Source organism: Nomia melanderi, chromosome 9 (assembly GCF_051020985.1).
Source record: "Nomia melanderi isolate GNS246 chromosome 9, iyNomMela1, whole genome shotgun sequence".
NCBI lineage: Eukaryota > Metazoa > Arthropoda > Insecta > Hymenoptera > Halictidae > Nomia > Nomia melanderi.
In genome coordinates, this window is record NC_135007.1 from 3,314,582 (window position 1) to 3,329,277 (window position 14,696).

General features: G+C 40.8%; 1 protein-coding gene across 2 annotated transcripts in view; it reads right to left on the reverse strand.

The window, feature by feature from the left end:
- The window catches only part of LOC116431261 (uncharacterized), a 481,036-nt gene that overhangs the window by 189,428 nt on the left and 276,912 nt on the right, over nucleotides 1-14,696 (reverse strand). For both annotated transcript variants that reach the window (XR_012999385.1, XM_076370678.1), the window contains one exon: nucleotides 2,382-2,571. Coding sequence is in view for 1 of the 2 variants with exons in the window: in XM_076370678.1 (XP_076226793.1) it covers nucleotides 2,382-2,571 (190 nt within the window). In the remaining variant the exon portion in view is untranslated. The remainder of the gene's footprint in view (nucleotides 1-2,381; nucleotides 2,572-14,696) is intronic.

A 14,696-nucleotide genomic window follows, 5' to 3' on the forward strand; every position in this document is an offset into this window, starting at 1 on the left:
TGACAGTATTTGCTTGTAACTTTATACCGTTTGGCTTTTACTTAAATTTATTAAAAAAAAACCTTCACACAATATTCTCAGGAAGAAACATTAGTAAAATATATTTAGAAATTTGGAGAAGTTTATTATGACCTAATACACGAAGACTTAATACCACTGACAGTGATCATTTAATAAAACTTAATATAATTGGCAGTTTATCTTTACAAACTTGCATGTCATGCGGTTTCACGAATCGAATCTCACAGCAGGCGATAAAAGAAGCCCAGGTTGAGGCGAACAGGATCTCCATGCGAGAATCTTTACACGCTAAACGTTCTCACTGAAAATTCCAACGATTAAACCACGATTTAACCAGTTAACTGTTTTTGACAAGTATACTCGTCATGAAGAAATGGTCAGGGTTTGCGTCATAATGCAGCTAAATTGTTTTTGCGATATATTTCAGATACACACTTTTCAAAGATGCCGCAACTGGTTAACACTTTAATTGGTTTACAATTCAGTTCGCGTATTGCTAAATAAACTTCTTTAATAATTTCTCACAGAAACGTCTGTTGTCTTTATAATAATCAGGAATGGGTCATTTTTAGTGTTCACTAAAGCAGTTAACTGGCAGTTTTAGTGTTAAATATTTTCGCGAACCGAATCCTAAGACCAATCGATCGGGTAAAACCGCTTCGACGACCAGCGAATCCGAGAATCCGTTTCGAAAGGAATATTCAAGCGAATGCGGACGATCGCGGACAGAAGGACGCGTCGCGATGGAGGCAAATCCGAGCGGGAAACGGGAAGAGGAAGAGGAAGAGCGAAGAGAAGGAGCAGCCGCAGCTTATGCGGCGCGAGACGCTCATCTGCATTTCAAATCGCGCGCCCTGGCCCAAGATTTCCGCGCGTTGCTCCGCGGACGTCCGTGCATGGCCAGCCTGAGCGTATATCCGAATGCTCGAGCGAAATAGACACATGCACGCGTACTTAAGCAGCGTCCAGGCTTGCTACTGCTGCTCGCTTTGTTACCGTGACCTGCTACTTACGCGATAGGTCATGGTATATAAATGTAGACGATGTTTCTATCTTTAACACATTCGTTGACTACTTAGCTGGCTGGGCACTTACGTTGTGCCGACGCTTTTCTAACTGAGTATTACATTCTGAGTATTAATGCGGTAAATCAACTTCTTACCCTATGATTTCTTTCATAGCTGGACTTGATAAAGTTACTTTATCGTGGCACTTTTTATAGAAGAAGACAAACAACTTTAAATGTCACAGATTGATAATAGACAAGTAATATTTCATTTGTATAAAAAATAAGTGAATAACATTTAGATTTGTCGAAATCAATTGATAATTTCCATCACGTGTCTGGTACGATGTTATAGGGTAAGGAGTTAATATAAAAAGAAATCGACTAATTCTATTGACACTGAACACTGGGTTTCCCCGTTTGTGTTGATGTAACTCATTGGTTTCACTACTACCAAGTGTGTAAACACTAGATTTACAGACATTTATCGTATACTTTATTGTATCGTTCCTAAAACAATAATGATTCACTTATACAGATCTGGGGAACTAGAGCTTCAAAACCAGAGGATTAGAATACGTATTCTTACAATTGCTTCAAACAAAAATCGATATCAACTTTTACCGAATAACGTTAATAAAATTTAATATCTATCAAATTAACCGGTTCCGTAAAACTAATGTTAAACAAAAAGTATGTATATCTAATTGATCCTTAGATCATCACCCACATGACCAATCGCATTTATGTACAATGACCTACTGTCCTCCGCTCAGAAATCGTTAATTATTTATTGTTTCCAATGAACAAGATCGAATAAAGATCTTAAAACTGCATGCGTTATGCATAATTGAATAATACTTGATCAAACCGAGAGCAGATTGAAACCTAACCGACAGTACGTATCGAGCTTAACCACTTGTGGTAACAAAGCAAGGTGCGATACCAAGTCTGGACGCGGCCTTACAAGCGCCACGGGCCAGGGGTCGCGTGTATACGCGCCAGGATGGAATGTGATACGATGGACGCGAGATCGCCACTTTACCTTGCGGTACTCTTCCGCGCCGCGGGATCGAACGCGCGTGAATTTACGATAACCGACCGGGAAACCGGCCGGCAGGCTAGCCGGCAGGAAGTTGAGCTTGCTTCTGACTAGACCGACCTCGTCCGGCCGGATTACGTGTTCTTGTCCGACGATTAAACCGCGTGGAAATTCTATCAAGAGACAGACAAATGACTGCGCTCCACGGGCCGCCGAATACATGACGTTAATTAGTCGAGCCCGGGGGGGGGGGGGGGAGAAGAGCTTGCGCCGCGATACGGGACGCGGATAGCGGAGGGATAATGAACTTACCTTGCCGACCCCGGTCAGCTCTTTAACGCCTATCCTCCGCAACAGCGCTGGCGGAGCGGGCGGTGGCGACTTGAGGAGCAGAGCCGCGTACCCATTCGGGAAGATTGGCAGATCGTCCGAGACGATGTTCTCGTCACCTGAGCGACGTCGACGGTGCGGACTTGATGAGAGATTCAACTTCTGGGCTGCCCTGTAAAAGAAAGAAATTTTTTGCTGTAGGAACAATGATTTTTTAAATTATACTGCGCGATGATTGCAAAAGTGTTTAACCAGTTAACTGCGTTCGACGAGTAAACACGACATCTTAAGACGCAAAATGGTAATCATTTCTTCAACGATGAATTATTTATTTTCTCCGATGAACATGCAATTCTTCTTCGTTTTGATTTAGTCTATTGTTAGAGTATATTATGATACATTTGCCCTGCCTTTAACGAGTATACACTTTATTGTTTGATTTTATTGCACGTGCAACGAGAGATTTTTGAAACTAAATTCCACAGTTAACAGTTTAACCTTGTAATAGGATTTTTCTATATTAAAGAGCAGATACACTAGCAAACACTTTACGATATTTTTTTTTAATAGCGATTCTTGTGTCACGTGTAAGTGCATTTAAAATTGCTGGCAGTAGGTTCATTGAATTGCGATAGTAATACACTGAAATAAAATGGAAAAAATACTTTTGCAAGTTGTTGTCAGAACAGTATGTAAATTATTTGCTGGTGTATGTGTACGTACTAATTATGCGGTTATAATGTATTAAGTGACACTATAAATTCTGTGATACACAAAGCTATATGTATTATATGATGGAAAGAATGTGTATTTTACGCTTCAGAAAAATAATTATTAGCATCGTTATACCGCATTAGCACTAAACGCTATAAAATGTATACTTCCATTTTAACGAACTTATAATTTAGAAAGTATGTATTATTTTTTATTAGAATAAATGATCAGAATAGCTTAAGTAGAAAATCCAGCACAACTCGCCGGTGGCTGTCCCTCATGCAATTTGATATGAAAACTTCGAATGACATGTTGTAAAGTGATAATTGAAAGTTGACTGTTATTAAATCGTATTTTGATTTTTTAGCAATTTTTTTTGTTGAAGTTAGATGAAACTATGAATCCCAGCTCGATAAAAAAAAGAACGAAGAATTATTAATTCCATTATCCCGTGAACCCTTATTTTCAAGTGATATACATACACCATTAAGCCGACAATGGAGGAATGCTCCCTCAGAATCTTATACTTCGCGGTGGCATGTATGGTTCATGCAAAATATAGTACATCATTTCACTTCCCTTGTCCCTTTTCAGTATACCTTAATTTATACACACATCATAACAACGGAAAACGAGGTACCACGACGACTTACTAATATAACAGCGCCTCGTCTAGTCTTCATTAAAAGGCTACTAATGCTATACGTTTTCCACAATTATCCTTCCTCTTCATAATTTATATGTACATTACCCTAAATAATTTATCACGATTAGAAAGAAGATTTTAATAATAATAAATATAAACACGATTAATGAATGCTCAAAACCCTTTTTCTAGCCTACAGGGGAATTGTACAAAATAAAAGAAATTTTAAAAATAAACTTTTTCAACTAATTTTTCCTCAGATCAAATTTGTCAAAAAATTGTTAAGCTACTAAAATTTTATTTGTCAAAAATTTACTAAAAAAAACCTAAATTAATTAACAATCACAAGCTCGTTATCCCTCTACAAATCGAAGCTCAGACGCTGCACCGAACGTGTTAATAATTTTTCCATTCCCCGCCCCTCTAATACCGTCGGAGACCTTCGATCGTCCGTTCGATTAAAACCGCAGTCCGCTCGCGCAACGACGATTCGAAAAATCTAATTAAGCCGGTACGAGCGGGGAGGAACACGGCCCCCATTCCGGGCCGCCGAAATTCTTCAATATCTGGCAGAATCCGTGGCGCGAAGTTAAGAGACAACGGCAACGCATGCAACCTCGCGTGTATAATAAACTCTTTATAGCGTGGAATCCAATATCAGGTGGATAGCGGAGGACGAGAGGGATCGCTTGAATCTCGGGAGAACGGTGAAGGTCGTTCGTTCCTTCGCTCTTTCTTTCGTTCGTTCATCTCGGACGCTTCCTGCGATGCGTATCTTGCCAGATACGGAACTAACGGTAGGAAAGGGTCGCAGGATTCCGGAAGGTATGTGTCTCGAGGGTGACTGGGTGACATACTCCGCGGGGCAGGCCGGTAATCAGCGAAGGTAATGTGCCGGAACCCCGTACGCGACAGGGCACCGCGTTTAAATGGGTGTACGCCGAGGGTGGGACGGGCCGTTGGTCCGAAGAGGGGTGGATGCCAGATGGAAGGGGAAAGGGTGAGGGTGAAGAGGTGTAACAGTGGGACCATCGGGGCTCACTTTTGGCGGGGACAGAGGACGTTCCAGAGGCTCGGTCGCCCTAACTTCTCTCAGCCCTCGGGCCTCGTTAACCCACGCTCTGTGAAATTGGAAATACCAACGAGAGAGCGAGCCGACTGTGAGAGAGCTAACGCTGCGCGGCGCCGCGATGCGTCGGGCCTGGAGGAGCGGAGAGAGGAGCGGACACTGCGAGCCCTCGTTTTGCGGCGTGCGCGTGTAAGCTTTTGCGACCACCGTGGCGGGGCGTCATAAAAAATAGAAAGGGCCGAGGACAGGGGGACACGGTCCGGTTATCAACGTTCCCCGCTTCACGCGCTCGCACACGACTTCCGGCCGCATTACCTACGAATGATCCGCGTAGTTGTCCACTGGCTTCTATAGACCAGGGATAATAGTGTCGCAGTCGCTGCGGGAAGATGCGCGCTGCCAACGGACTAGATTCGTGTTTCGCGGTATATCCTGGTTTTAACGTGATACTTGGTGTAAAGGTACGGTGAGGATAAAGAACTTGATGCTTGGAGTGAATCAGGTGGGTGAGATTTTTCAGAAGGACGCGGTTGCCGCTGCATTGCGGAATGAGAATGTCATTGTGCGCTAAAATGAATGAAGATGAATGGTGACATCGTGTGAGAAGTATGTCTTAACCTTTAACTACTTAGCTGTTTTTGATGAGTATACTCGTCATGAAGAAATGACAAGATTTTGTGTTGTGACGAACTCACTTGTCCAGAAACAGCTACAGTTTCATTACAAAAAGCTATCTGTTGGTTAAGGGAAAATTCATTTCCAAAATAATCAATTTTATATGTATACTTGGAACGAAAAGTTTAGAAACAGTTAGTTGTAGATATGAACGTATACACATTTCAGAATGAAGTATTACACACTTTTTAAAGAGGTCGCAACAACTAATTGGTTAAGTAAGGACGTAGGGTCTCATAGACCTCTACATAAAATATCATGAATTTTGAAACCAGTGAAATTTTTCGTTATCCAGTTGATATTATTGCTATGTACAGATATTTAAATAAGCAAAACTAAATAAATACAATAAATTTTTTTATTAGTTGCTACGTACGAAAATATTTAACATTAATCAGTAATCGACTTTCATACTTAAAGGTTAAATTCATGTCCATACTTAAGTTTTGGCGGACCAGAAGTATTTCGAGTTTACTTACCGCTAAAAAGTACCGTAACATAAATAACAAGCGGAAACAAAATTCACAGAAGTGACCGAGCACAATACTTAACATGTTAATTGTAAATATTACAACTATAACGGTGACAAAAATAATAAACTGATTTTCCTGCCATATACGCGACATTGGACCCAGTAAGTAAAACTGCCATGCCGCTTATATGGCAGTAGTGGTCTGTTAAGGGTTAAAGGTTAAGGGTATGCTTTGAATGCGGGATTACTCACGAAATTTTAGCTAATTGCAATTTGTTGATCAAATTCTTGTTATAATGCGAGGGAAATAAATAAAAAGAATAAAACTGTATTGGGCAGTGTAAAATAAATAATATATATATTCGGTTAAGAAAAAGTTTCATTCAAAATTGCATTTGGTTTTTATTGTTATTGATCGTCCTTTTAATTGTTATTAATGAAAATAGTCTCTTTTTAAATTACTGAATTACTCTTTTATACAAGTTTCTGCTTTTTCATTTTTATTTTGATCTTTATTCTCATTTTCAATTGTTTAAATGTGATACGCGATATAAACAGGTATTGAATTTATTATATTTTTATGTAATAGAATATACCATTAATTTAATTTAATTAATTTTGAACACGGTAAAAATTGACTATGAAATAAAAAGGAAAATGTTTCCAAATAATAATAAATCTTAATAAAATTACAGGATCCTCTAATAGCGGAATTGTCTTTTAAAAAAGCAACCGTGTGATAAATAATTTCATTAAATTAAGTAATTTTCATAACAAAAAATACCCAAACCACGAAAGTGCGAAACTGCTGCAAAAACACACGTCGTAAAATTTTACGAACTGCACCGAACAATATCATAATAACGAACCAGACACAAATAAACTTAAATTTTCCAATTGTTGAAAACACACTACGGATAAATGTCTTATAGAAGTACGAAATTTCGGCTATAAAGCGTGCCTCGTACAACATTTACGTACCACGGTTAATTTTCTCGTAAAAAGTTCATTCTAAATTATCAGCGCTGGAAGCGCTAATTCTGTTCGCTTAGCCAATTCACCAGAAAAGATACAGACACACAAAACTTCCAAGTGTTCAATAAAAAGAGCAGATGCCCCGTAAAAATTGCTTCCACAGTCGTACTAAGAAACTCGAATTATCCACCCTCACTGGATTCGAACGTGATGAAAGTCCTGCCCGAAATAAATGTTAAATTTACAGACTCACAGCAGTGCCCGAAATCACTCGTTTCGCAAATAGCAAATCAACAAACCCCTTTGCATCGGGCTGAGCGTCGACCGCAGGATCGTCACGCCACACGGTTCTCCTGTTCGTTGAAGCGACGCCCTATCCTGACTTTTATGCCCGCTGTAATTATTTGAACACCCTGTTTCGACTGCGAGCCACGATTTTACGAACCGTAACATCGGTCCACGTATCATTGGACGGATTCACGAGTGGTCGTCGAACACTGTTCTCACCGGCCGATATTTTTTGCGTTCCCACTGAACGTTGATTTTCGCCCAGCGATACGCGATCGCGTCGAAATCTGTCCCGATAACCGGAATTCAGTTTCCGAATGCGCGTCGAGGAATCATGCCGGAGAGAAGACGGGAAGCGTCCAACCGAAATAATTGGAGGCAGTTCTTGGATGACCAATCGATCTGTCCCCGAGGGTGCCGGGCAAATGCGAGAAACTTATTTTACTCGGTCAAATATTTAAACGGGGAAAGTAAGTTCCAGGTGGAGGGAAACTTCGGATACTTTACGACAGCCAGACGCCAGAGTCAACAGCTCGAGAAAATGTAGCTGAGAGAAAGTACGTTCGTGCGACACTTTTCTCCTTGTCTCGGCGAGTCTACTTAATCAATTCTCTTAATATTTATTCCGTTGAGAGTGGAGGAAAGAGGAATGACGATCGAAAAATCGTATTGGGGAAACGAATTGGATATATTACACATTTCCGCGACGCGATACGTTTTTCTCGGTGTGGTAATTTTATTGAGGTGTATCGCGATGGATGAAATCGATCCTTCCACAGTAAAGTAATACTTGTAATCGAGAATAACCTTGTAAGGACCGGTACAAGAGTGCCAATTGCACTGGATGCGGGGAACAGCTCTAGTGGGTATTGTTCGTTTGTAATGCAGAGGGACATTTATTGAAGCCGCGTTGTCTGTTCTACACGATGGGAATCGTCACAAGGTACATACTCGTTTGCGATGGGTAGATCGTTTAACTCGGTTTTCCATGATTTATTAAATGGTCTTGAAAATGGAATAATCGGTGATACTACTTTGTTCTGTTTGCATACGTTTGATCGGTCCATGCTTTTGAACACTTTTGAGCAAAGGAAAAGCGATACTCGGTAAATATTCGAACGCTAAGGACATTTTGTTCCGAGGAAAAAATAAGTCGCTTCTTTCACCTCGAACAATGCTTCGGGAATCCGAAAACGAAGCGGTGGATTCAAGAGACGCAGGTGCACGACGCTCAAACGCAATCTAGGCATCAATCACTAGGAACAGATGCGTACTGGTTCTCGCGCGTTCTCAATCTTCGGCGAAAGGTCACTTTTTCTGGGTAACTATGATCGGTAATCGTCTGATACGTTGCGAATGAAATGAAAATTTGTATGACAATATCTCTATAAGTGTAACTTGAAAGATTACACTATGTTCAAGAGCGCGATAAATCGAAAAATCGATTTTCTTCTAAATACTTGTTTGTAATTGAAAAATATTTTGAACTGATAATAATTTATACGAAGAATTCTAAAGCGAACAATCTGTAATCGAGTCACAATTTAAGATCTTATATTCGTTGCTCAATTATTCCAAGTTTCCATTTCTTAATTATATAATAATATTAACTATATCTATCATATTATATAATAAGGCATGACCTAAAAGCTCTAGGAGAAAAGGTATCCTCTCAAACCCGTGTAGAGGACTCAAAATCTACCATCATACAAATTATATAACTCCTTCCTTTGCCAGGACATTATTAACAGCAAAGTAATCCTCGGCATTCAACTCGCGAAACAAATCGCAGAGCAAAGTGTTAATGAAGAGACGCGAGTCATTTCACGCAGAGCGCAGTAAGACCAAAAAGAAGCTTATTCAATCAAGAAGCTCGCAAGGAAAGGCGCCGACAAACAGATAAACCGTCAAACGTTAATCCGCGGATTACTGGACCGGCAACGAAATGAATAGATCACAAGTCAATTACCCGCGTCGCGCGATCCGGCCGTTCCACCAGACAGATTATACCCGAACGAGAAAGCGTTTCCCGTCGAAACGAACGTTGTTATCGCGTTTGTCGCGCTGCTCAACGGAGGCGAGTCGTACCCGCGGCCATCGATTCCGTCGGCCGACAAAGCGAATGAGTTACAAGGCATTAAAGCGGCGCGCGTCCGCTGTAAAAATGTTCACGTGTAATCGGATTTCGAGTGGCATCGATCACGCGAGCGCTGACCCTGCCGGCGACGTTGACGGACTCCGTCAGGGACGGTGTCGTCGCTGCGATCATAAATTTCCCGTTGCCTCCGTTCCCTTTCCCACTCCCCCGCCGTCCCCCTTTCGGCCGCGTCGCTTTTATTTTTTATTTAGCGACGAAGGTATCGAGCACGAAGGGGGGCTCGGCGCGGTGCGTTCTCGCTCGTAATTCGCACGGAAATTACACGCTTAATTCGCGATGTTATTTACGAGCAAGCGGACACTCGCGCCCTCGCCCTCGCCCTCTAAACCTCTGGCCTTCCGCCTCCCCCCGTTCGTCGCCGCCACCCTTACTTGGCAACTCGCCACGTATCTCGGCTTAATCAAGGAAATTATGGCGCGAAGCGCTTTAAACGTCGGGGGCCGTTAGTAAGGTCGCATATCTCCTGCTCCGACGCGTCTGATACGGGCCCGGCAGGAATTAAAAACTTCTGAAAAGACGTGAACACGCGAGCTATACGCCCACTGCAAACAAGAATATACTCTTCCCCGGAGTCTTTCCACCCGGTCTATTTTTCTTATTTCGGACCGTGACGCGACCAACGGAACCTTCTCTCTCGCCCAGCGAAAGGAACTGATTAAAGTAATTGGGAAGAGCTTTGATTTAATAAATAAACGGGGCTGTCGAGCTCGTGACGCCTTATCTTCCATTATTTTAATGCGAAACTGATGGAGAGTATTTCGTCGGATTTATAGGGAACATGTGCCAAGTGGAAACATGATGGTAACGTTGATAATTATGTTCATTATTATTGTTATTATGCGAGTACGGATGTAGAGGATTTTAGTGAATTTATGCAAATTACGTGTAGAGTGAAAATAATAATAACCGTAACCGTTTAGAAGGGGCGATGGTGCTTCGATTAAATGCAGAATTGGGTAGTTCATGGTTGATGTTTGTCGATACGTATCTAAGTACACTTTTGCTTCGTTTATTTGCAGTTTGGAAAACCGAAGATGGTGGAAGACAATGTAGTTTATATTGCGCGATCGTTGTTTTAAAATTTCCATTATATTACAAATGAAATTTTTCTTCCATTGATCGTTGGTTATGAAAGCTATTTTCTACCTTTCTAACTTTAAATATGTTCTTTTGTGTACATGTTTCCATTTGCACCAATGACTATATTATGCAACGAATAATGGAAGGTTATTATGATGGGAATAATTTGTTCTTTTGTATTGAAAAATTGAAATTTCAATAAATAAATTGAAATTTGGAAATATCCAATATTTGAAAGGTATTATGAACTCTTCATGTCACTATATAGTGTACATAATCACTACATAATGTGTTCACCATGTGTACTAATGAACTATGGTTAAATTTAAATAAACTATAAGGTCTGAAACATTCATTGGCATTTTTTTCTATATTCGCATCGCCAATAAGTGTGAAATACAATTCACTTGATACATGATTATATTTGTACACAGAATTTCTATTATATAACGAATATAGAAGGTGTTCACATAGATTCGTTATTTTTTCATAAATGACAAGTATACATATTTGCAAGGAAAGTACGAAATATTCAAAATATTATCTTTCCCAGCCTTGCATACTTATAACAACCACTTTATCACAAATAATTAAATTTTTCTTTCTGCATTTACGCAATACGATGAAATAACTAACACTTTAATAAAATAATGAAAACAATTACGTTCCTCAAAAAATCTGATCAAATCATTTCTTCCTTCAGAATGTCTACAAATCGTTTCCAAAAGAAAAACACCAGGTAACAAAATTGAAATAGAACCGTGGTATAAAATCGTCGCTCGAAGGTGCAAATGGTCGCTACAGCCCGAACAAAATTTATCAATTTCCTCTATTTCCCGTTACTTTAATCTTCAAGCGAATCGCAGCGCAAGGTACCTCGAAAAACTCGGCAATCCTGCACGTAACTGTTTCCTTTTCGGCTGTCCTTCTCTTACGGCCGACACTCCACGCGACAGTCGCTTTCAGACTCTCCGCTATCCAGTTGCCCGGAAACGGAAAGAAAACACCGAGGATTCCGATGGGACGGATGGAGAACATCCGAGAGGGCGCGGATGAAAGTCCGGATAAACCGCATCCCAACGTCCGCCCGCGTCGAAACGACAAATCCTCGTCCCCCGCCGCCACGTTCTTGATTGAATTGCCATAATCGATTCGTGAAAAATCCCGACCACGTATTCACCGGCCTTCCGCATTACCTCCAGTTCCCGTGTTTTTTTCTCCGCCCCTCTCTCACTCCCACTCCCATACTGTCACTCGAATTTTGCTCCGTTTTACCGTCGCGTCTACGTCCGCACTTCGGCGGTTCCAGATAATCAACAACGACAGCAGCCCTTCCTGTCTCTCTCCCACTAATCCCGGCCGTCCACAATCCATCTGCTTTCCCAATCGACAATTTTTACCGCGCGTTGCAATTATACACGTAGGAACCTCTCAACATTCAACGCAACTTTTGTGCTTTTCGCCCGAGCCTCTTCGGAATCTGAGTGTAACCGACGCTGAACCGACTCCTGGGTATAAATGGTTTACATGAGAGTTATTTGAAACAGATGTGAAATTGGTTAAAACTAATTTAGTTCGAACTTAACACAATCGTGGTTATATGAGTGTGACAAGGATTCAAATCGATTCGTTCGAAATTTGTGGATGGTTGTGTTTATTGCTTAGAAAAATATGTCAGCTTGTAAGGTAACGCATAAGATTATAAAATTTCTAAGTTTTTAATAGGGTATTATGTTATGTAATTTATTTACTTGTAAAAGTAATTCTTAATTCAGGGTTATCTGATTTAATTAAAAACACATAACTGAAAGCCTAATTTGATGTACCTTCGAATAGCCTATATCAAAACTTTGCGAAATTACTTATGTGTATTCGAGTTACGACGTAAGAATCAACTGTCACTGTCAATATACGACTTTTTTAACGAATCAGTCATGGATAGTACTATACATAAGTATTTCAAACAAGATCATCTCACCAATAACTCAATTATACAATAGAATAATTATTATTAACAGATCCATTATTATTAACAGCCAAGATACATAGAGATTCCAAAAGAAACTCTCCGAAGTATGTTTGCAAAATTAGATTCTACATACCCTGAGCTTCAGAATTCGAATGATTGACTTCGTGGATGATCAAATTGCAAAAAACAGTAACTCTGTTAATCGAAATTCTGCTGTTTCAAAGATTTCACACTGAAATACATTATCACTGAAAAAAGATTTCATCAAAAAACATCAAATACCTGCGCGAACGCAGATTCAAAGAAAAGCAGTGCATTATTCACCGAAACGAAGCACGCCTCGAATTTTCGCGAAGAACAACGTTCGGCGTTAGTCCAGATGCAGTTTTTCCGTGTCGGGCAACACGTCACACGGTAAATCCGCGATGGGCCGAGGAAACGGCGTGCGTGAGAGGATCGTTTAACTTACATCGTTGTACGTGAGCGGTTCCTGTGTCGTAAATCATGCGGGACGACGAGGAACGGGCGGAACGATCGTGGAACAAGCTCGTCGGAGAGAAGGCAGGGTGGAACAGGACCGAGTGTCTCAGCTGTTCACTGCTACCAGTTCTGATTGAATTGCTTCCGCCGGTTTTCTCGCGTATAACAAACGGAGGACGGCGTGTGCGACATCGCTCGCGTACCCTTATAAACTCTCATTCACGCATGTCGAATCCTCAACCCCGAAGAAATCGTCGAGAAGCACTGTTTATGGAAGCTGTCGCTGCAGTTTCCTTTCTTCGTCGATGACTCTGAAACGGTTTTGCTCGCGGAGGCGAAAAGTGGATCGAGATAGTTCAATTTGAGCGATAAAGATTCTTTGTACGGTATCGATGCAAAACTTATGACCATAGAAAAATAAAGGGAAATGTGAAACAATAAGCAGTTGTGGCAGTTTGATATTGCATTTCCTTAACTTTCAGAGGCTACATGGATGTGTTTATAGTATTTCTCTGGGTGGGTTTCCAAGCTTTCTAGTGTCACCGCGAGATTCTGAATTTTTGTACGGGATAAAAAGAGTGAAACCTGTGTGAGTTATGTTATGGAGCAATTTATTCTTTTACGACCGTCGAAATTTCGAAACTCTATTCACAGAAATAGACAGTTTTCGGTGTCTGACACATCTGCGCGTGAATCAGTCTCGATTGAATTGCAAACACTCACTCGCTCTTTCGTAGAATGCTTCACAAACATTTGCGAATATCAATCAATCGTTTAAAAACTCTTGAAAAATACCAAGAGTGTGACACTTCATCGAAATACAAATTGTAAACAAACTGTCGTTTGTCGAACGTAGTATACGTCCATTTATCAATTGTCAAACAATTTCAAACACCTGCAAACACATTGTCGCGCGAAAGGTTGTAATCAATTTCATCTGACAAACAGTTTACCGTGATCGACAATTATATCTTTTTCGAAAATGTTGGAATAGTCGTTAGCAAACATAGTCAAACAGATTCGTTTGTAAACTCATAAAAATCCTTTCCACAAAAAACTGAATTATGAGTCAACGTAAAAAATAAATAAATTTTAAAAAACCGCACATTAATCCCTCTCATTATTTGAATGATTAAATTAGTCATTTAGTAAATTGTCTTTGTTTTTAGATATCAAAGTTCGAAATAGAGGCGATATTCAATCAGAAAGGATTAATTTCAGCAAAATATCGCAGAATTCGTGTATCACGAACTGTCAATTCTAAGTAAAGAAAATTCGCACAGCTCTTCACGAAAAAGAATAATTTTGTGATTCATCGAAGCAGACGAGGATATATTTTCAAACATTCGAATCCTGCCACGAAAAATTGGTTATCAAATATAATTTATGGTAGCGTGTACAACATTAAAAATCAACAGTTTCTTCCACAGAATCCAGCGAGAAATCCGTCGAAAACGTCGCAGCGCGTAATCGCCATCAAGATCAGCGACCTTGACACGAAGAGGAAACGACACCCCGTTACGGCAGGGAAAAATCGTCCGCTATCGCGGGCCGCGTCGTCAGTGATTTGCCACGATGCGCCCTCCATCGATAACTTCGACGCCGAGGACGGGGTCCGCTTCGGCGGGCGAAGAAAAATGAAGCGAAAAGCTGGAGTGCGGAGGCGCGACGGGACACACGGCAAAGGCGGAAATTGCGGGCTACAGATGGACCGAACCCCTTGACGGTCCTTCACTGAACCGTCTCTTTGTGATCCTGCGGAACGCGATGC